This window comes from Prorops nasuta, unplaced genomic scaffold (assembly GCF_024137725.1).
Source record: "Prorops nasuta isolate Cenicafe-Biocafe unplaced genomic scaffold, Cenicafe_Pnas_1.2 PNAS00007, whole genome shotgun sequence".
NCBI classification, from domain to species: Eukaryota; Metazoa; Arthropoda; class Insecta; order Hymenoptera; family Bethylidae; genus Prorops; species Prorops nasuta.
The window spans coordinates 537,163-560,687 of NW_027116804.1; the positions used below are offsets into that span (position 1 = coordinate 537,163).

Genomic DNA, 23,525 nt, shown 5'->3' on the forward strand with positions numbered 1-23,525 from the left:
CAATACTCGCGAGTGAAAAATCTATCTTCTGCAAACAAAATACAGAGAGGAGCTGCTAACGGGAATCCGTATACCGACATTACAGAGCAAAAACTATTTCGCATGCAGCGTCGTTATTTGTTAACGGATTGTAAAGTTATTACAGGTTTTTGGAAATGCCAGAAGCTTATCTACTAAGTTACGTTAGGAAAATTAACAAAAAATGAAAAAAAATTTTTGTTTAAATAAATATATTAACATTATTGAGAAACAACAATTAAATCGCAAAATCCCCCAACGTACTTTACTAGATAATGTTCATACGTTTTCAAAAAGTCCAGAAAAATGCAAATCTGTCAAGAAATGACGATGCTGCATGCGAAATAAATAATGGAAGAATTTCGTGTTAGCGACTTCCCGAACACGAAATTCTTCCATTATTTATTTCACATGCAGCATCGTCATTTCTTGACAGATTTGCATTTTTCTGGACTTTTTGAAAACGTATGAACATTATCTAGTAAAGTACGTTGGGGGATTTTGCGATTTAATTGTTGTTTCTCAATAATGTTAATATATTTATTTAAACAAAAATTTTTTTCATTTTTTGTTAATTGTCTTAACGTAACTTAGTAGATAAGCTTCTGGCATTTCCAAAAACCTGTAATAACTTTACGATTCGTCAACAAATGACGACGCTGCACGCGAAATAGTTTTCGCCCTGTAATGTCGGTATACGGATTCCCGTTAAGAAGAGGAAAAATAAAAACAAAGAAAGAGCGATATAGTTATTCTTGTCGGAGAAGAGAGAGAGAAACGCAGTGATATCAGCTTTATCCAAGAACAGGGTCACCGTAGCAGCGTATAACTGTATCAGAGTAGGGTCAATTAATCCCGAGAGGAATATCAGTCGGAGGAACTAGAAACTGATGTAAGTATAACGAAGGTTACTGCTTTCCATCCCCAGAGGTGGAATTAATTGTCCACGCTACCTGCGACACACACACACACACACACACACACGTATATCGACCACTTTTAATAATTCTTCTCGTGTGGACGAAGTTCTCTCTTATGAAGAAGAAGATGAGGGGGGGGGGGGGGGGGGAGGTAAGTAGACATAGCAGAACGGGTCTCGAGAGACACAGGTGAGGTTATAAAATCCGAGGACGCTGAGGAGGGTTGTCGAGGCTCGTTGAGTGTTCTCGCAAGGACCGACCAGGCAAGGTCTCGTCGAGAATAGAACGATGATTTTTCCAGCATCGAGGGTAAAAATAAGAAGTCGAAGAGCGTGTTTCATGGTCGTGGGAGCGACGGGGGCACTTCGGAGATTAATTCGCGTAAGAAGCGAGGTTAGGGCGAGGTGGGGCACGCACCGGGAAGACGCTGGGGCACCGGTGCATGGGTGAAGTCTCTGTAGAGGGGGAGGGGGGTGGGGGAAGACAGGAGAGCGGTGTGTGCTGCTGGTGCGGATGTGGAAGAGAAGAGAAGGACCTGCGCGCAAATTTCCCGCGTTCGCCCAACCTCATATTGATCCCACCCCAGCAAACAGCAGACCCCCCTCCTAGAGAGGGGTTCATCGGCGCGTACTAGCGAGACAAGAAGGGAGAATCGCAGAATCGCTGCTTCGGGGTGGTCCACAGCTACCCTCTCTCATAGTACCGAACGAACCCGAGACCCAGCAACGTTTCCAACTCATTCTCCGCAGTCGTGGTCCTCTCCGGACGCACTTTTCGGTTCTTCTTTGATCTGTCGTGGTGAATAAAACACTTATATATATATATATAATATTATTATTATTATTTGTCAATTCAATTACGTAGAGTCTGTGTGTGTGTGTCAGTGTGATTTTTCCAGCCGATAGAAATTTCCCGAATCCACGGGTCTCTTTGTGTGTGTGTGTGTGTGTGTGTACAGTAGATGTTTCTTCTATATGTGTTCGTGGTTCGATTGGCGACCGCTTCTCGTAACGGCGATTGTGCTTCGATCCGTGCGACGACGCTTGACCTGCTTCGCGAAAGATCGTGACCCGACTGGTCCAACGTGCTCTCGTCGTGCTGGAACGCGTCTCCCCGAGAACGATTCACCTGAACCGATGAGCGACGGAGGCACTTCCGGTTGGACGAATTGACCAATCCACTGGGTCCATTCGGACCTAACCTCCTTTATCTCGTCGGGAGAACCGTATGGATTCTCGCTGACCGCGGTTTCTCTTTCTTCCTCGAGGAGAACTCAGTCACCCCCCCCCCCCCCTTTATTTATTTATTTTCCCATACGTCCATACAGAGTTTCCTGTCTCTATCAGCGAATAATCGAGAAACATTTACGCGTTCTTTCACGGTTATTATCGAAAGTTAAGCCTCAGTAATGAAAGATCGTTTCGCAGCATAAATCGTTCTTGCGAAAGACGAGGAGGGAAATATATATATATATATACAGAGAGAGAGAGAGAGAGAGGAAGAACGAAATCACGCGGAATAATTTATGAGAGCTTTTCTTTGTTTTCTCAGAGAGGAGCTTCGAAGAGAAAAAGAATATGGTTGTGCAGAAGAGTCTGTAATAGGTTTTTACGAGAATTTTAATTCACTCTTTCATCTAACATATATATATATATATATATATATATAGAAAGAGAGATAATGGAATGTATCAGCCTGTTGCGCAGGGCAGTCGCAACTCGCAGGCATTCGGACAATTCTCGAGGAGAGACGCGATATGGAGATCAGATATATATTCGTCGGTGAGGTTAGATTAGCTCGGAGTGCTCGGGCATGGCCAATAAATGCGGCTTAATGATTTATCGGGCAACGGGCCCCCATGGCGGAAAGTGGTTGTGGCCAGCTCACCAGCGCAACCCCCTCCCCCTCCCCCTGTCCCATTCCGTTTCCACGCATATCCTCTCCTCTCGCCTTCCAACGACTCCACCTAACCTCACTTTTTCCTCCAGCGAATGGCAAATGGCACTCTCTGACTCAGTCGGAGCCGGAACTCGACTGGCCACTTGGCCAGTAACTCGCGTTATCTCCCACTCACCGTCGAAAAATTCACACTGACCGAGCTTGTTCGCCAGTAAGAGCCATTGCACTTGTAACAAAAAATAAAGAGTGGGATATTTAGGTTGTATCTACAGAGCGAGACACTGTGTGCGAACGCAGAAAGGCATGGGTTATTGTAATGAGAATCGAACGATCCACTTGCACTTTTGGAAAATTTATTTTTTTTGTTTTAGAAAATTTTTTTAATTGTTATTTCCGGTAGTCGCATTCATCGTCAAAAAATTTACACTGACCGAGCTTGTTCTCCAGTAAGAGACGTTACATTTATGGGTTATTTTAATGAGAATCGAACGATCCACTTGCATTTTTGAAAACTTAATTGTTTTTGTTTTAGGAATTTTTTTAATTGTTCTTTCTCTGGTAGTCGCATTCATCGTCAGAAAATTTACACTGACCGAACTTGTTCGCCAGTGAGAGCCATTACACTTGTAACAAAAAATAAAGAGTGGGATATTTAGGTTGAATCTACCGAGCGAGACCTGAGTGCAAACGCAGAAAGGTACGGGTTATTTCAATGACAATCGAACGATCCATATGAGTTTTTGAAAAATTCATTATTTTTTATGAAGCTTTTCCAATTGTTCTTTGCGGTATTCGTATTCGTCGTTGAAAAATTCGTGATAATCGAACTTGTTTGCCACTAGCTACACTTGTAACAAAAAATAAAAACTATGATATTTAGGACTGAGTAAAAAACACAGTATGCAAACACAGAAACTAGACATAAATTTTTCATGAAAATCGAACGATCCACGGGTACTTTTGAAAAATCGATTGTTTTTCAGAAAGTTTTTCTAATTGTTTCCTACGGTATTCGCATTCATCGTTCAAAAATTCACACTGACCGAGTTTGTTCGCCAAAAAAAACCATAACACTTGTAACAAAAAAAAAAGACTGTGATATTTAGATTGTACCAAGCGAGCAAAACATCGTATACAACACAGGAACGATGCACGAGTTACTTAAATAAAAATCGAACAATCGCTGCACCAGCGCTTTTGAAAAATTCCACTTTTTTCGAGGACGCTGTTCCTAATCACTGTTTCGACGGCGCTAGTTGAATTGGGTCAGGTCAGTGGTGGTACATGCTGTATACATATGTGCCACGTATATAAGAGAAGCGAATGAAAAAGGGAAGACAGAGCAATAACTGACCCGATTGGCGCCATCTCCGCGTTTTTCCGAGAGACACGCGTGACCGATAAAACAAATGTACCTATATATATATATATATATATATACAAAGGATAGTCGCGCTTTAGAAAAATTTATCGCCAATTTTCATTTTCCCGCGTATTTCTTCTAGGGTCACGTGACAGCCGTGTAAGCATACAATAGCAACGGTTTGTTTTTCTACGTAATAATAATAATATTGAAGAGAAGCAGCGTTATTTTCGCGGCCAGTGGACGAGACCATTCTCAATTTTTTTCGCCGCTTCCTACTTTCCGCGTTCGCGGAGAAAACGTGTAAGTGAGGTTAGGGGGTGGATAGGAGCCGGTTATTATTGACGGGATATAATGGTGGCCTCGTATAAGTGCTAAGTGCGCGAGCTTCGGAGTTATCCAGCAGGATTAGCCGGCTAACGGCAGTGTTCGCGTGTAATAATAACCAAGTTGCTTACAGGGCGTTGCTGTGCTTTTAACCTCGCATCTCTGCTTGACAACGAGGTCCAGTCACGAAGAAAATGGCCAGTTAACGTAAACACGATTCTTGCTTACGGCTACATCCACCGAACTCGGTCTAGCTCCGCCCTCTGTCGATAACCGACATGTGTGCCATGTATTGTGCATGTACAGGGCGCAACTGTGATTTTTGCAAAAATTTAAGGGTCGACGCGGAACGCCCTCCTGAACATTTTTTCTTAACAAAATTTTTCTCTCTTTCTTCATCCTAGCCTTCTAGAAGCTAATTTTTCGAACCACTTGACAAACGACTGTGACAAAGTTTGTTTATGTTTTGAAACGAGTGAAGCAATCGAGTTTCGTTTTGTTATTTTTCTTTTCTTCCGAGAACCTCGTACGAATTTTACGAGTCAAAGTATTTTGATTAATTCTTGGAAGATTTGTATACACATATTTTCCTCGAAAATTAATAAAAATATTAAGATCGTTTATATTCCTAGGGGGTTCTTGGAAGAAATGGAAACCCTGAATATTTGCTCGGCTTATTTGAAATGTAAATAAAGGTGGTCGCAGTTTTTATAACCATATTCTGTATTCGTTTATAAATTTTTGTCGCTAATATCTGTTACATTTTATAAATAACTCAGTTTTCTCCTATCTATGTAATATAAGAGGAATTTCGCGAAGAATAGAGAGTCTGAAAAATAGCAACAATATTGAAACTCGAGGACCTCGAACCGTTGTACCGTTTTCTCCAGAAATTCCACAGAGATTTTTTTCGTTACTGCAAAGAAACAGTGTCGCTATTCAGAAGATAATTAAGCGGATGCGTTAACTCTCTCGCTTCGTGTATTATTTTTCTAAATCGAATCGTCCACCTTTCGTGTCCAGTGTAATTTCCATCCGGACAGGGAAATATTTGCTCCGTGGACGTGTATTAATGGACGAAAGGAACATTTCGCTTTGTAATCTGACGTTTAATAGAAACTCAACGAAGCGGTACAGAAAAATGCAGGCTGGCTCATAACGCACCACGGATGAGCTTAATTAACGTCGTTTTCACCTTGTATTTTCATTCTCCGCCTCTTTTTCTTCATTCAACTGGTTCGCGTTACTTGGGGGAGCCAACGCCAGAGTCGCGCTCTCCGCTTCCTCTTGGAACGCTGCGCGTCCACTCTTGATTTCTCCTCGATCAAAACAAAAACAAAGAGTTTCTCTACTTTTTTAACCTCTCTCTCTCTCTCTCTATATATATATATATATATATATATATATATATACAAAGGAAGCTCGAATTTCTCACTACAGGTCTCGATGATTAATTCGGAAGTTTCGACAGCGAGTAGGCGTGTATTTTGTTTTCCCTGGGAGACAATGATGAGGGGGGGGGGATGCGACGAAAAAATAAAATTGCCTTTGGGACAATGAATCGTTGAGTGGGCGGACGATAATCCGCTGCTTTTCGCCGGAAAGATAACGTAGGCGTCTTTGCCACTTCGATAAGTTTTAATGCTCGTGAAAATGATTTAGAAAGACGACTGAATCACACAAAGGAACCGAAAGTGCATTGACCGTCCTTTCCGAGAGCTGACGGTGCGTGTCCTTGGAATTCCTTTCGGGGAATTTCATCCCAGCTTTTCGAACGCTAGCCGATGCGTTGGAAAAACTTGATTTTATCGAGAAACAAAGAACTATCCCCCCCCCCTTCTATATAGAAAACTCGAAGAAGCGACAATAATATAAATTCCACAAAAAAATTGATCAACTTTATTTCCTCGATAAAAAAAAGTAACTCGAGATCAATCCACTACAGTTCCTTTCGTCCTACAAAATATCTCTAAACCACACCATCATTCGTGTTTTGGACGCGAGGGTACAAGAGGAAGGTTCCCGTTGACAAAGATTCCATCGAGTTTGCAAAATGGTATACAGGCGTAGCGTACAATATATATTCATAAAGCCGCGTTGATTATAGTGCACGTGTGTAAGCGAGTCCCACAGGCAAGCACCACCACCCACGGATGCAGCGGGGAGTCTCGGGTTTCACTCGTCCTTTCCGGAGAATAAAAAAAGGTCATAGAGAGTCAACAGCTGTCTGGTGCCTGCCCGTTCTATGTTCTATGCTAATGTCCTCGTAGCTTCTATCCAGTGGCCGTGCGCGCGCTATGGACTCGTCGCGGGGACTACGGACTCTGCCGAGTGACTGCCGAGGCACTGCAGAGTGCAGACTCGCTCGAATGCGTTGGGGCTGCGCGTGAGTCATTCCTAGCGCGCAGCTACTCGCGTCGCTTTGCTCGGAGCTTTGTGCGTCTCGAGAGAATCGAAAACAGGAAATAGCTGAGAATCCACCGTGAAAAAACTGTACTCTGTGGTTCGAACTATGTATTTTTCTCTCACTCACTCACTTTCAGTTACGAGCGGACGAAAGCGGAACGCCACTGCCTCGAATAATTCATATATATATATATATATATATATATATATATATAGGTAGAAGCATTTGGAGCATGACTCTATAGAGGGAATATTCTAACGTATTATTGCGACACGTTGGAATATGCTGTGTATTCTTCCATTTTTATCCCTCGATTCCGGTGTACACTGGCAATTCTTCTATTTTTATTTCTTCCTCTATATTTACCGTCGCGAATACTCCACTCTTTGCACCGAGTTACATCACTCGTAATACACCACTGCACTAATGTTCTCTCCCCTGTGGCTCGCGCGGTTCGTGCGCGTGGAGACGTCGAGCGAAACCACAACAAACCTATAAACACTGGCTCTCGCCAGTGTTTACTAGCGCGCGGAGCACGTTAAAAAAGTCACGTGGTCTACCGTTCGAAATGTAAACAATCTTTTTGTCTCTCTGTACTCGGAACTTTGCGAGCAGGTCCAAGCGAGAAACTAATTTATAAATACGAGTAGCGTATTTCAACGTGATGAGAAAACAGCGGGAATGGACAACGAGAATTTCGTTTCAGTGTCTACGAGGGATAACTCGAAGTGGATGTATCGGAATTTTGAGGTTAGAAGCGAAGAATGATCCATCTTGCGGCGTTTTATCGATCTTGCGTTTGAATCTCGTGTTTCAACCGCGTGTGCGCGTTGTTCTCTTTGCTAAGAGACTGTTGCGATCCAAATATATATATATATATATATATATATATACATAAACGTAAGGGAAAACGCTAAAGCAGAAGAGAAGCGTGCAAGAGAGGATTGGCTCGATCCGCAGATGATCGTCAGAAAGGGGAGAGTCGGACGCACTTTGGTTCGCGCGAATTTCGAGGGGAACCTGCAAGAGGATGAACGCTCTGGAGCTGCAGGCTGCGCTGGTTAAGCTGGATCCAGCGACCACGGTGACTCCTATTGGGACAGCGGTGAAATTGCTGCCGCAGCATAGGATAACCTTCACGGTGGACCATCCGGCCGATGCCAAGTGCATTTCCGGTCTGATCGAGCGCAAGTCCAGTGATGCGAAGCAGACTCGCAAATCCCAGGTGGTGGTGGCGCCACCGGCGAGCTTCGACAACAAAGCTCGCCAGCAGCAGCAGCTTCAAGCGACCAAGTGCAGCATAGCGGAAGTCAGGTGACGCCAGCCCTGCTTCGGCGTCAATATGATTTATCACACTTACCCTCCTCATCGTGGCAACAAGCATCACGGCAAACACTATGCCAAAGAGAAGAGACACCATCATCACACCATTCACCATCAACATCATCGAACGCACGCGGTGAGTCTCCGCACAAGGCCTCCTATATATATATATATATATATATATATGTATATATAGGCTTGTCGTCTCGGCTTCTTTTTCCAGGAAAATGTTATTTCTTTCAAAGTGAATTTTGATGAATTATTATGTGTGTTTATAATTTTATTAAATGTTTAATAAATTATATTTGTTTCATCAAAGCTTTTGATAATTTTAAATTTTATTTTTATGTATTTAATTGGTCCGGGATTTTATAAATGGCAACTCTAGCCTTATATATATATAGATCTTGCAATTTTTTATTGCTTTCTTTTTAACAGAGCAAAAAGAGAAAAATTAAATTATTTATTCACAAACACGTGCTACTGCTGTCCCATTCGGGAAACACCCCTGTTGCATTGGAATGGACGTTTGAAACGGAAGGTTAAAATTTGTTTAATATTAATCTCGTCGAGTGGGCGTTCCTGTATTTTCCGTTGACCATCGAAAGCGCTGGAAATTATTGAAATGATCGAACTACGTAGCTTACGAAGTATCCATAGTTTCGTATGATCGATATTCAGGTTGATCAACGGTATGAAATGTTTAGCTTTGTCGTACAACAATAGTGTATATATATGTAGGTTTTGCTAGGCAGATCGATATTTAGGAGGCTGTAGCCTGGTCTTGTCACCATGCTCGACACACAGCGTGGCCTCCTATATATATATATATATATAATTTTTCACTGCTTTTTTTTAATAAAAAAAAAAAAAGATAATTAAATTATTTATTCACAAACACGTGTTGCTGTCCCAATCATGGACGACCCTGTTGCATTGGAATGAATGTTTGAAACGGAAGGTCAAAATTTGTTCGGTATTAATCCCTACGAGTGGGCGTTTCTGCATTTTCCGTTGACCATCGAAAGCGTTGGAAATTGTCGAAATTTACGGAGGATCGATAAGCTCGTATGCTCGATATTCAGGTTGATCAACGATATGAAATATTTAGTTTTGTGGTACGACAATATTGTACATATATAAATAGGTTCTGCTAGGTAGATCGATATTCGGGAGGCTGTAGCCTGGTCTTATAGCCACCCTCGATGCGTAGCCCAGCCTCTTTGTGTGTGTGTGTGTGTGTGTAATTTTTCATCGCTTTTTTTTAATGAGAAAAATTAAATTATTTATTCACAAGCACGTGCTGCTGTCCCAATCACGAACAACCCTGTTGCATTAAACCGACGCTTGAAACGGAAGGTTAAAATGTGTTTAACATTAATCCCTTCGAGTGGGCGTTTCTGCATTTTGCGTTGACCATCAAAATGGCTGGAAATTGTCGAAATTTACGGAGGATCTATAAGCTAGTATGCTCGATATTCAGGCTGATCAAGGATGGAAAATGTTTAGCGTTGCGGCACAACAATAGTATATATATGCAGGTTCTGCTAGGTAGATCGATATTCGGGAGGCTGTAGCCTGGTCTTGTTGCCACACTCGACGCGCAGCGCAGCCTCTTATCGAGCCCCTCCGATGGTGGCCTCCATGGAAACCTCTTTTCGTCAAATATACTTGGGTAGGTGGCCCTCGTTATCGTCCATAAGTCTCTGATGCAATTTTTATTTTTATTCAGCATATTTCTGTGTCGTTGGTGTTCTCCAGGACCAAGATCACTATATATGTATACATACGTCAAATACTTGGTTAGGTTCTCTCATTATCGTGCACAAATCTCTGATGCAGTCTTTACTTTCATTCAACATATTTCTGTGTCATTGGTGTTCTCCAGGACCAAGAGCACTATATATATATATATATATATATATATATACACACATAAGGTAGGAGATTGACAAACCTAAGGGAAAATCCGAGATAAAGCGGAAAGCGTCGAGTTGCGTTAACGCGAAATACTTTAAGCCGGTTTACAAAGGGATGAGCAGCTACTTAGAGAAAGCAGCATGGGCTTCCGTTCCGAGCACATCAGTGGCACAGCTTGTTTTCGAGAGGTATCCGGTTCTCCGACGTGTGCCAATGTAAACCGTCAAGACACGATATTCGAAACCACCGCAGTGTTGTGGTCAACCTGCTAAATGCATCGTCAAATATTAACTGCTCGCGGCTGCCTCGATTAATTATTTCAGTCAAAACAAGTCCAAGTTGAAATTCAACCTGGATTCGACCAACTCCCCTAATCAATTTTCCCAGAGTTTGCTTAATCCATAATACTTTACTCTGGTGATATATATAAATATATGTATGTGGAATGGTTATACGAAGGATTCTGTAGCTAAATATCGTTTATTATAATTTTCTAAGTTTTCTTTTCTTTTTTTAATCCGTTTATTATTATTTATTAGTTTAATTAGGTTGATCGAGAAACAGTCGAATATTCTGGCTAAACAAATATATCATAAAATTGAATATGAATATGCGTAATTCTACTAATCGATTTTATAAGTATTTGGTTAATCTATATAACCTTCCTATGGTGAAATGCACACACATATATATGTGTGTATATAGAATATTTTCTACGAATAAGGGTTTTATTTATATAGTAAATTGTGTTACAAGGGCCGAAAGTTGACGATTGCAAACGAGTGTGAAGTCGGCAACACGAGCGAAGCGAGGGCTGCCATCACACGAGTGCAATCGTCAATTTCTGGCCCGAGTAATACACGATATTTTTTATGATAAGTGTAGGAAAAGTTGCTGTTTTTAGCAAACAGTCCGAATATTGATAATAGGTCAGTATCAAGCTAAATAGTGTAAAAAGATGAAAACAAGAAAGGGGGGTCAAGGGGGCGAAGACCCTTGCGGGGGGTTGGGGAACGGAGCCCCCCAAGAGAGAAACAGCAGGTTTACAATAATGAACTAACAGTACTTCTTCAGATATTATTTTAATGTTATCTGACTTCTGCCATTTCAAAAACTCCTCATATGCTATATTATAGCGCTCACTGCTCTTTTCTGGGAGCAAATTTCTTGTCATGTTAGCGGCAATGGCATTAATATTTTGTATAGCTGCTTCATTTTCAGATGTGTTTATGGATGTAGAAATATCTTGGCTTCTTGTAATTATCACGAATAACGAAGCTGTGTAGTCATGGGAACTATTAGTATTGTTGCTATGTACTTTTGCTGTAAATACAGGTTTTTAGCATTGGCAGTATATAAGCGAACATAGCCATACTATCCGTATAAAAATTTCAATAAATGTTGTAATCGATTGATCTTCTTTTTTTTTCATTATATATGCTATTTAATTTTCAGCCCTAGGGTCGAAAGTAAGTTTTCGTTCGATTAAAAACTCCCAAGGGACGAAAGTAAAGTAAACCGCTATTGCGCATGTGCGAATAAGACAGCATGAAAACAGTCACTTTCGGTTCCAAAAACTAGGCTAAAACAGCCACTTTTCATGCACTTGTCATAAAAAATATTTTTTATTATACTTTTCTAAGTTTGTTTTCCTTTTTTTAATCCGTTTATTATTGTTTATTAAATAAATTAGGTTGATCGAGAGAAAGTCGCATATTCAGGCAAAACAAATCCATCTTAACATTCAACCTGAATTTGCATAACTCTCCTAATCGGTTTTACGAGAACTTGGTTAATCTATATAACCTTCCTACGGTGATACACACATATTTATATATATGCATATATACATATGTATATAAAACTCTTATACTAAAGATTTTATATAAATAAAGTTTATTCTACTTGTCTGATAAGTTTTTCTTTTTCTCCTAATCAGTTTATTACTGTTTAACGAATAAATTAGGCTGATCAAGCCAGTCATCATATTTAGCCTTTGAGGATTGTTGCGTGCTAGATACAGCCGAGTCCCTCGAAGGTTATTAGAATGGATCAAGCAAACAAGATTTCACGAAACCTCTCGCGTTCTCGCGTCGTCGATGCTTCTCCATCGACGTTGTACGTGCGACTCGCGTGAATTTCAATTTTTCGCGTCAAAGTGAGAAACGACTGATTGTTCCTCTGTGAGATATTCGCTTGATTGCTCAAACCATAGTGTTTGACGAACCGTGCACGGTAAAATGCCTTATTGTTTTTCCTCCTATCCTCGAGATTGGTAATTTACATTCTGTGGTAGACGGCATATATATATATGTACATACATAAAGAGAGAAAGAGAGATTATTCGAATGATCACATATACAGGATTGTTGAGATGAAACGAATCAAACCTTGGACATAAAATGCTGTTTAACTTCGTAACTATAAGAGATAGCAATTTTTGTCATAAGACCTTTTTGAAGCGTCTTTTGATTTACGTTCGAAAAGGTCTTATGACAAAAATTGCTATCTCTTATAGTTACGAAGTTAAACAACATTTTATGTTCATGGTTTGAACCATTTTATCTGGATAACCCTGTACGCAAGATGTATCACCGAAGGCGCACCAGATGTGGAGCATAAACATTCATTTATCACCGTAAATATAAGAGATATCAATTTTTTATACATAACATTTTTCATTGCAAATACAGAGGAGCTTCAAAAATGTTATGTACAAAAAATTGATATCTCTTATATTTACAGAGATAAATGAATTTTTATGTTCCACCTCTGATGCGCCTTCGGTCATACACCCTGTATCCGTGCTATCCGCACCTACACTGTGATATTCAAGTAATAATGTGTAACTGTATACGTATACAAAAAATTTCCACCTAAAATGACATAATTTACCGATAGGCAGCGCTGGCAATATTCACATGCATTATTACACACTCTCACTTTATTATATTAGTGTTTGAATGCACAAAGCGAATAAAGGGTTTTTGCGTAAGACGCCCCAAAGCATGGATACAAAATGACGCGTATCTCTGTAACTATGAAAGATATTCAATTTTTACATAGGACCTTTTCGAAACCTCTCGTTATTTGCTTTCAAAAAGGTCATATGAGAAAATTGAATATCTCTTATAGTTAAAGGGATACGCGCCATTTTGTATCCACGCTCTGGGGCGTCTTACGCGAAACACTTTGAATATTCTAATCACACTGTGCGGACGTTCTTGAACGATGTTCTTCAGTTGCAAATAAACAGGACTAAGTGACTCGTCTTCATTTATTTGCTTCGTATTTATACTAATACATGTATATGTAAATAAATGAAAACGCGTAATGCTATATATATCGTCTTAAGAATAAAAAAGTTGTACCTGCATGTGTTTTATGTTTTCATTTTTTTTCCTACGTTCTCATCTTTACTCTGGTAACTATATATATATATATATATATTATTATGGAATTCTTAATTCCATCTGTCCTCTCCAATAATTCACATCACCTTACAATTTTGTTAATAATTAATTAACGCGTATTTTAATTGGTAAATGTTTAATCATTATTAAATACCATAAATCTCACTCGTACACTTTTTATTTTTAACACTGCAAATATATATATATAGATATATGACAAAACTCCTGGAAAAATGACAAAATTTACTTACACATATATATAGCACCGATAGCACACACACACATGCACAGTCACACATTCCCGTCTCCTCGTCTTAATTACATGCGATTGTGTCAGTATGTACAGGCAAATACATCTTCCGTATTGCGCAGATCTCGCGCGCTTCGTCGTTAATTACTTCCACTCTCATTTACATCCTTAATGTCTTCCTCCTGATGTAAAATCCTTTTCAATCGCAATCTCCATTGTCTCATCACTCGGGTTTCTGGTCTTTTTGGCGAATTATCAGTGGACTTCCGGTTTATTACAGCTGATAAATTGCGACTTCCGGTTCTTTGTCGCGGTGCCGAGAAATCCATCGAAAGAACCTATATATATATATATATATATATACATGGAGCGTCGAGGTTGAGACTTTGGTACGGTTGACCGATAAAAAGGCGAGAAGAAAATAATAAAATCGAGGTCCCTCGATTTGCATGTTTATGGCGAGACGACCGATGTTAAATTTATGGCGGATCTGCAGCGCCTCAAGGTCAGGATCCTCGAGACGAGCGTGAGCCAAAAAAGGGACCTGCCATTTCCCAGTCTTCCGGGAGCGCACCTTCGATATTTGTCCCACGCTGACGCGCGTGATTTCGTATTTCAAACCGTGAGAGTCCGACCTTGAACGGTCGACAGCGAGGATAAAAGTCCGAAGGTGGTCCAGCCGGATGGCGAGGTGGAGGAATGGTAGGGGGAGGGGGTTCTTCCCTTATTAAGAAGACTCAGGTATGTATACTATTTCGGAGCCACCGGAAGTCCTCGGAACAACGCTATGGTCGCTATGTTCTTCCCATGCAATTTCCACAGTACTTTGTTCTCAGGCAACTGGTTGAGTTCTTGGAACTCCATTTATATGAATCGTTGCTGAACATTTTTTTTTGCGAAAATGGAAAGATTCGTTCAAATATTCAGATACCGATGAGTGCTTTCTTTTATTAAGATGAGGAAGGTGTGTAATATTTTGGAGCCACCGGAAGTCCTCGGAACAACGCTATGGTCGCTATGTTCTTCCCATGCAATGTCCACAGTACTTTGTTCTCAGGCAACTGGTTGAGTTCTTGGAACTCCATTTATATGAATCGTTGCTGAACATTTTTTTTTTTTTGCGAAAATGGATAGATTGGTTCAAATATTCGGATACCGATGAGTGCTTTCTTTTATTAAGATGAGGAAGGTGTGTAATATTTTGGAGCCACCGGAAGTCATCGGAACAACGCTATGTTTTCCTCATCCAACGTCCAAAATACTTTGTCCTTTAGCAACTGGTTGAGTTCTTGGAGTTTCGCTCGGATGAATATCATATGGATCGTAAATGAAATCTTGAAACTGCACTCGGCTCATTATTCTACTGATCGTTGCTAAGCAATTCCTTCCATAAATGAAGAGTCCCTGTAAAAGTCAATCCTGATGGAAAGATTCATTAGATAATCCAGAGACACCGAGGAGTATTCTTCCCTTATTAAAAAACCTTTAAACTGCACTAGGATCATTATTCTACAGATCGTTGCTGAAAAATTCCTTCAGCAAATGAAGAGTTCCTGTAAAAGTCAATCCTAATGGAAAGATTCGTTAGATAATCCAGAGACACCGCTGAGCATTCTTCCTTTATTAAAAAGAGTCAGGTATCCTAACATCAAAAACACCTCCAGAATATCCTTAGAATATTACGAGGATATCCAGATGTCCATTAGATATACTGAGGATGTTCCCTGGACACCGTTTACCATTGGGGTATGTAAAATTTCGGAAACACCGGAAGTGTTTGGATTAACGCTATGTTCCTCCTATATATGCACCGTTCAACGCATCTTGTCCCCTCACAGTTCATTTGATTCTTGAAACTCCACCCTGATCACTATTAAACGGAACGTTCCTAAAATCTTCAACCTCCACTTGGATCATCATTATCAATACGCATCGTTGCTGAAAACTTACTTCCACGAAGCAAAAATCCAAATGCAAAGATCCGTCGGATTATGAAGAGACACTGCACCGATGGTTACGAATCGATGTACTCCGATGGTTGCGTGCGTGTGCGCTCGTGCAGGTTCTCGTATGCCACGAGTAAATGCTGCGTGCTTATATTGGGCTGCGCGACCGCAGTGCTCGCCTGACCATTCTTCCCGAAAGACGTGTCGTCGCTCGCGAGAAGTTCTTCCCCGCAACTCTCTTCTTGGCCGAGAAAACGTTCGTAACACTGCAGTAAATAAATCCTGACGCACGCCATTTTGTATCAAACAACCTATACATAGGTAGTATTTATTTACGAATAATTCTTAAGAGTCTCCAATCGACAACTCGACCATTTACGCCGAGTCCAATAAAACGCGCTGCTTTCCAAGAAGTCGTGAAAATAAAATGTAAATACAGCGTAAGTCTTTGGAAAAAGTGCGAAGAGTTCTGGGAGTGAATTATAAACAAAAAGAGATCTTTGTTTACAAAGAATTCGCTGGAATCGATGCTATAGGTTTGACAATGGAAATTGTTTGGATGTAGTAATAAATACAGTGTATGTATATATATATATATATATAATATCCAAAGACAAATGGTAGTCATAACTCACGAGTCACAGTTATGTCGAGGAGCTTCTAGAAGTGAACGAGCGTTTAATTCAGTCTGTGGATAGAGGAGTGCGTTGAGTAATATCGATTGGAAATGTTTCTACGATGGTTTCTGTTCGTGCCTCTTCTTGTAATAGCGGAAGAAGCTCGTGGAATGGATTATACGAGCTTGGCAGATGTTGCTAGTGCATCGAGTAGCTCGTTCGGTCTAAGCGAGACATAAAATCCGATGACTGATTGGCATTCGACGAATCATTGGCATAATTAATCGTTGAAAACGCGCGTGTTCTTGTCTCGCGTGGATTAGTCAGAGAATCCGTCGTGATTTTTTCAGTATCTCCTTGTTATGGGGAGCAAAGTGTACGTTGAGTAATTGTGTGTGTGTGTGTGTGTGTGTGTGTGTGTACTCTTGTAAGTGTCCTCGGGTCCATCTTTAAATAATTGCTTGACACGATCGATGAGTTATCGATTCTTTCGTTGGACCAAAACTTCATCACCTTTTGTCACAGTATTCTTAATATATATATATATATATATATAGAGTGGCTTTGGAACGTACTTGGAAGCAAAGGACAACAGACCCATTAATACCAGGAAACCGAGTATCAATTAACTTTCTTGTAGAAGATAAACAAGCATTCGTGTCTCTGCACGCTCGCGCTCTTCGTCAACGTTTTCGCATAAGGGTTCATCGTAATAACACGCTGACAATTTCTTTGTCTTTTTCTTTGTTTCGATAGTGACGAAAGAACCTGTTTGCTTCGAGAGATATCAGTGTCATTCGGGAGTTTCGTTAAACATTTTCTTTCACGATTCTTTTGCAATGGGACTGCGTTGTGTTTACTAATAAAATTGTGAGGTTTGCTCTCTCGTCAAGTCTGGAGTTCCGCGAAGGGGGGAGGAGGGGGGGGGGGGGGGAGATTGGGTGGCACGGTGGCCGCGTAGCAGCAGCACGGGAAATATTCTTTCTGTTTCTCGCGCGAAAGTCACGTTTCTCGTGCGACGTTTGCTCCTCCTTTGTCCCTCGTTGCACATTCGTGTTTCCAGATAGCGCCATATTGGATTATATGCGGAATACGTAGATGCACGTAAGAGAGGACGCAGCGACGCGTACACACCGCGATTTAATCCAATATACTCGCCGGTGAGCGAGGCTCGCGCGAAATCCGAACGAGTCAGTGCTCGTCGAACTTTCTTCCGGTCGTCTTTCTCGAGAGGTTTTTCCACGAATTCTCGGCAGGTAAATACGCGCTCTCGATGACTCGACCGGATAAGTGAACCATACGCGTGAATCAATCTATTCGAAATCGAGAACAAAGCGGTCTATATATATATATATATATATATGTATATACAGGTTGAATAAAAGGATTTAGTGTATTGGTAAATTTTTTATGTTAGAAACAACCGGGTGCGCTTTCGAGGGTACGCGTGTTCTTGGAATTTGGCAGACGGTCGGTCTATATATATATACATGTATATAGAGGATGCATGAAAAAATTAGTGCATCGGTAAATTTTTGGCGGTAAAAAGAATCGAGCGCTCTCCAGAAATTAGGTAGATGGTCTGTTTGTATCTACCTCTATATATACATATATACAGGGTTAGCCAGATAAAATGACTCAGGTCATGGACATAAAATGCTTCTTTACTTCGTAACTACAAGAAATAGTAATTTTTGTTATAAGGTCTTTTTGAACGCAAATCAAAAAACGCCTCAAAATGACCTTATAACAAAAATTGTTATTTATTATAGTTACGAGGTTAAGAAGCATTTTATGTCCATGGCCTAAGACATTTTATCTGGCTAACCCTGTATATATGCATATACAGGTTGAATAAAAAAATTAGTGCATCGTTAAATTTTGGGCGTTAGAAGGAAGAAGGGAGCGTGCGATAAGGAGGACGCGCGTGTTCCTGGAATTGGGTAAATGGTCGAGTGGAGTCGAGTTGACTGGAGAGAAATTTAACGATCACATTTAATTAAGGAAAGTAATTAAAAGTGTGTCAATTGCAGAGCGTGTTCGTTAACGCGAAAGTGCTCGGTGCTTAGTTTCGCGAGTAAATCTGGCAGAAGGAGGTAGAGGAAGAGAGTGAGAGACGCTCGGTAAAATCTTGCTGAGTTATTGCGGGTTTATGTGGACGCTAAGAGGAGGAATTGGAGGGGAAAGAGAGGAGGCCAATCTCCTTCGCAAGCAAAGTCCACGTGTTCACTAATGCCGGTCTCTCTGCAAGATATTCTGGTAAATATCAAAATAACATTGTTCCTTATTTCTCTTAATACTCTTTAACGATCAATAATGTCGATCATTCTAAAATGTACATTTCTCATATATCTTCTTTAATAATCAATAATGTTAATTTTTCTAAAATATAAACTTCTCGTATTTAACTCTTCAACAATCGATAATGTCGATCATTCTGAAATATAAAATTGTCATATATACTCTTTCATAATCAGTATTATCGATCATTCTAAGATATAAATTTCTCCTATTTAACTCTTTAACAATCAATAATGTCGATCATTCTAAAATATAAATTTCTCATATATCCTCTTTAATAACCAATAATACCGATCGTTCCAAGATCTAAATTTTTCATATAAATTCTTTAATAATGAATAAAGAAGATCTTTCCAAGATATAAATTTCTTCCATCTAACTCTATAATAATCAATAAAATCGATGATTCTAAGATATAAATTTTTCCTACTTAACTCTCTAACAATCAATAAAGTTGATCCTTCTAAAATACAAACTTCTCCAATATACTCTTTCCTAATCAATAATATCGATTATTCCAAGCCACAACCAATTATTTAAAAAAAAAAAATTTAAACAGAAATTAAAGTATCGATAAGAAGCATTTGCGTAGTTCTTAAAACTCGGATTAATTGTGCGTAAAATAAAATAGACTATTTAGTATTGGAAGGCGAGCGGAAGCTAAGCTGTGCGAGGCATTGTTCCAAATGCAGAGAGTGCTTGATAATTAATATTGCCGTAAAAGGTAGTCGAGCAAGGATGAAGAAGAAGAGGAAAAAGAAGAAGAGGAAAAAGAAGACGAGGCTCTCTTTGTGCTTTGAGGATGCGAAACGAGATCCGTTTCGCGGTCGAGTTCCTTCGTTCTTCAAAAAAAAGAATCTCGCAGGACACTTACTTTTGATCCGAGAATCGACGAGGCGATTCCTGGAAGAAAAATGGGCAACGACACGCGGTACAAGTTGCTGAAAGAAGCACGTATCGTTGCGCGTTATTGGGAATAAGGCGCGTAAGGCTTCGATAGTGGTTACAAGTGTGTGTGTGTGTGTGTGTGGACAGCTAAATCTCGTGCGCAGTTGTGCTAGGCTATCCTAGACGTTAAAGGAGATGTAATTCTATTAGGGATCGGTTGGCCCCTTGTAGGAGCTCTTTTCACAGATCCACTAAGGAATTTTTAGATTTTTTTTAGTTTATTAACAATTGTTCGTGAGGTTGATAAATTAATTTATTGATATTATGGATCATTTGATAATTTATTAATTAATTACACAACTGCAGCCTAATCTCGTGAGCAGTTGTCCTAGGCTATCCTAGACATGAGAAAAGATCTAATTCCATTATATTAGGGGTTGGTTGACACTCTTGTAGGAGTTCCTTTCTATGTGTACATTGAGACAAATTTTACATTATTTTTCACCCTATTAAAACAGTTATTTTTGTTATCAATAAAATTAGTTTATTGATAACACGAATAACTCCTATAAAATTGCTTAAAAAATAATATAAAATTGTTTTCAGTGAGGATTATAAAAAATAGGGCCTGTAATAGGAAACTTTGGTTAAAAGAGCCAGACGCATTTTTTTTAATAAAAAAACATTGTTTCCATTAGCTATACTCACTGGTGGTATACACTTGAAATTCAAAAATTTGAATTTAATATAAAAACTGTTAGTAACTTTACATAAATTACGAAAAGATTTGTTTTTTCCATTATAAACTTTTGTAATTACAACGCGTGATCCGTGGATACTTTTATTTCTTCGGTTCAACAAACTTTGTAATTTGTACAAAGTGACTACAAGTGTTTCTGGTGAATTAAAACTTGTTTACTTGCAGTCTATAGGAACTTTGAAGAAAGAAAAGTTCCATTTCGAGGAATCGTTAATACAGTACCTCAGTACGATACACACAAACGTAAATAAAACCTTTTTTAAGTTTATTCTTCCATGTATATCAACATTACAAAAAAACAACATCATTTACAGTAATAATATTTAACAAATAAACATCTCCATTATAAGTGTAGGAAAAACTTTTTTTAAGTAATTCTTCTGAATATCAACATTACAAAAAGAAGCACCAGAAATTAAAATAGTTTTATTTACAAAGTAAGCATCTCCAATAAAAATGTAAATAAAGCAATTTTTAAGTTATTCTTCGGTGTTATCAAAATTGTACAAAAATGACTAGAATTTAAATAATCTTATTTATACAAAACTCGCATCTTCAATATAAACATAAATAAAGCACTTTTTAAATTATTCTTCATATATATAAACACTTCAAAAAAATCAGTATAATTAAAAATAATAACATTTACAAAATAAACATCTCCCATGCCATCAATCGATCAGTGACCCTCGCAATAAACCACAATTTCCAAAATGTCGCCAACTCTCTCGTCGAGAACGTAAGAGAGAGAGAGAGAGAGAAATTTAGGTAGGGTCATGCACACACGGAACGCGGAGAGCACAGGAGTGTTCAAGCAATTTTTCCCAGCTGTTATTTTGGTTTCTGGCACGGCGCTGAGGGACCTAATTCCACGAGAGAGACGCGTCCACTGCATTCCCCTGCAACGCGCGGGGTTAGAGTTACGCAACCACCTAATAAAACCGCGATCCAAAGGCGTCTCATCGCTTGGGAATTCCTCCAGTTAGGTGCATCGGTCTCCCCTCCCGACGCAACGTCATTGGTCAGTGGAAACTCGCGCGAATAACGGCGCATCGTTAAACATTCCGCGAGCCTCGCACGCGCGTCTCAACTTTCCCTGGACTTTCGGACCCCGGCGCGCTGCGAATTCGCGTCAGCAGTGAAATCGTAGCAAATTGTGCGATACTACATATACACATGTATATAATTATTCAATTTCGAGCTAATGGAATATTTAACGCGCGAACGAGCTTTGAGAATATTCTCGCGAGTTTATTGACAAGCTAGCGTGGCGTGTATATATATATATATATATATAGTTTGAGCGGTGCAAGTGGGGTAGAGGGGGGAGTCGCGAGGAGACTGGCTGGCTCTCGAGTGGCTGCGAGCGAATAACAGGCACTTGGGGGTCGATTCATCGCTCGGAGGGGAGAAGGGGGGAGTCCTAGAACGAGAGAGAGAGTCGTTGAAAGAAAACACAGTTTGGTGCGTCGTAGTACCGTAAATAAACGCGCGACCCCCTAAAATTCTCTGTGTACAAAGGTGCAGTACTAATGCTTCTGGTGAGTCGTGACGGATACACTCGCGCAGCTCTAGAATTGCGTAAGACTCGCCAACGGCTAATCGAGTGCAAAGCCAGAGAGTCTCTTCTTTTCCAGCGTGCTCGAAAAGCAACCCTCGCGCTTCGCGACTCGATCGGTCGGTAAACGATCAGCTGTTCGATCCACTGTCTAAGTGCGTGCGCGTACCGCTCGAACATTCCTCGCGAGGAATCCGATACGGTGGAATTCTTCGTGTGTTTATCAAATTCGCAGTTGTCATATATATGTAAACCGAAATTATGAGTTTTTTTTTATCAAGATTTTTGTTTATAACGCAGTGAAAGTTTTTTCTTACAATTGTATACAATGTTTTTATTCGTCATTCTTCGTATTTTTTGAAGTTCTGAGATTTGAAAAAAATTGATTTTTCCTTTAATCAGAAAATTGGTCGTGGTAGAATTGACCAATGCAATTCATAGTTGACATATATATATATATATATATATATATATATATAAATCGAAATCATAAGTTTTTTTCTATCGAGTTTTGTTTATAGCGCAATGAAAATTTCTTATATATTTTTTATTCGTCATTCTTCGTGCTTAGCGAAGTGCTGAGAATAAAACAAAAAAAAGTTGATCGTTCCTTTAGTTGGAAAATTGTTCGTAGTAGAATTTAATATCGGTAATTAGCGAAGCAGCTGTTTTTGATGAACATTCGATATCGTCCAACGATCACCGAACAACTTCCGCTTCCTCCCGATTAATTCCAAATCGTCGTTCGTTCTTAATCGCTCGCGCAGTTTCGTTGTTCTAAAGTTTCAGAGGGATAAAAAAAAAGAAATGCTACGTGTAATCTGAACGGTTATCTACGATACAACGCGAATTAAAACTTGTATGTTGTGTTTGCTGTGATTCTCTTGATTCGATTTGAGATTTCTCTGAGTAAAATTCGTTTATCTATAAATTTATACGTATATTTATAGTTAAAAGAGTAATTTGATGAGATTCGACAATATTTAGATAATTAATTATTTTCCAATGAGAGTTCTGAGATCAACCCAAATTTTTTAAAATTAAATTTGGATTAACTAAAAAACTGCAACTTTATATATATATATATATATATATAGAATACAAAATAAAAGTTAATCGAGTAATCAGTAGTTATCTTTAAGAGTCTACAACCAATGTTATTATATCAGAGACACTAAAGCGAGTGATTCTATCGACTCGGCTCGATTTAAACTCGTTGACTGATAAATTTCTCTGGATCGACTGTACTGAAATACCTTGTGCATCACAACTACACTACCACTACTATACCTACACATACATAGAAAATAAAATTGAGGAAGCACCATGGATGAATAATCAGGAATATCAATAGCATAAAAATGGATGAATAACCAGGAATATCGCTAGCATAAAAACTGGATGAATAATCAGGAATATCGCTAACAAAAACTGGATGAATAATCAGAAATATCACTAGTATAAAATCTGGATGAACACATCATCCAGTTGACTGATAAATTTCTTTGGATAGACTCTATTGAAAGAACTTGTGCATCACTACTACACTACCCCTACTATACCTATACACATACATAAAAAATAAAATTGAGGAAGCATCATGGATGAATAATCA

At 39.4% G+C, this 23,525-nt stretch overlaps 2 protein-coding genes and 1 long non-coding RNA gene across 3 annotated transcripts in view; all 3 read left to right on the forward strand.

Moving 5' to 3' along the window:
* The window catches only part of LOC136775127 (probable serine/threonine-protein kinase dyrk2), an 82,858-nt gene that overhangs the window by 7,340 nt on the left and 51,993 nt on the right, over positions 1-23,525 (forward strand). The window lies entirely within an intron of this gene.
* LOC136775135 (uncharacterized) lies at positions 1,597-8,381 on the forward strand. Its single transcript, XM_066729641.1, has 2 exons — positions 1,597-1,736; positions 7,641-8,381. Exon 2 carries the CDS (start codon positions 7,965-7,967, stop codon positions 8,250-8,252), a length of 288 nt encoding a protein of 95 aa, XP_066585738.1. The 5' UTR covers positions 1,597-1,736; positions 7,641-7,964; the 3' UTR covers positions 8,253-8,381.
* Positions 15,981-19,962, forward strand: LOC136775137 (uncharacterized). The gene is made up of 3 exons (XR_010822893.1): positions 15,981-16,107; positions 18,437-18,662; positions 19,429-19,962. It is a non-coding gene; the product is annotated as an uncharacterized lncRNA (long non-coding RNA).

What these genes read in the sequence shown, in the direction of transcription:
- LOC136775135 (XM_066729641.1), top strand. Translation starts at nt 7,965, where the DNA reads ATGAACGCTCTGGAGCTGCAGGCTGCGCTGGTTAAGCTGGATCCAGCG.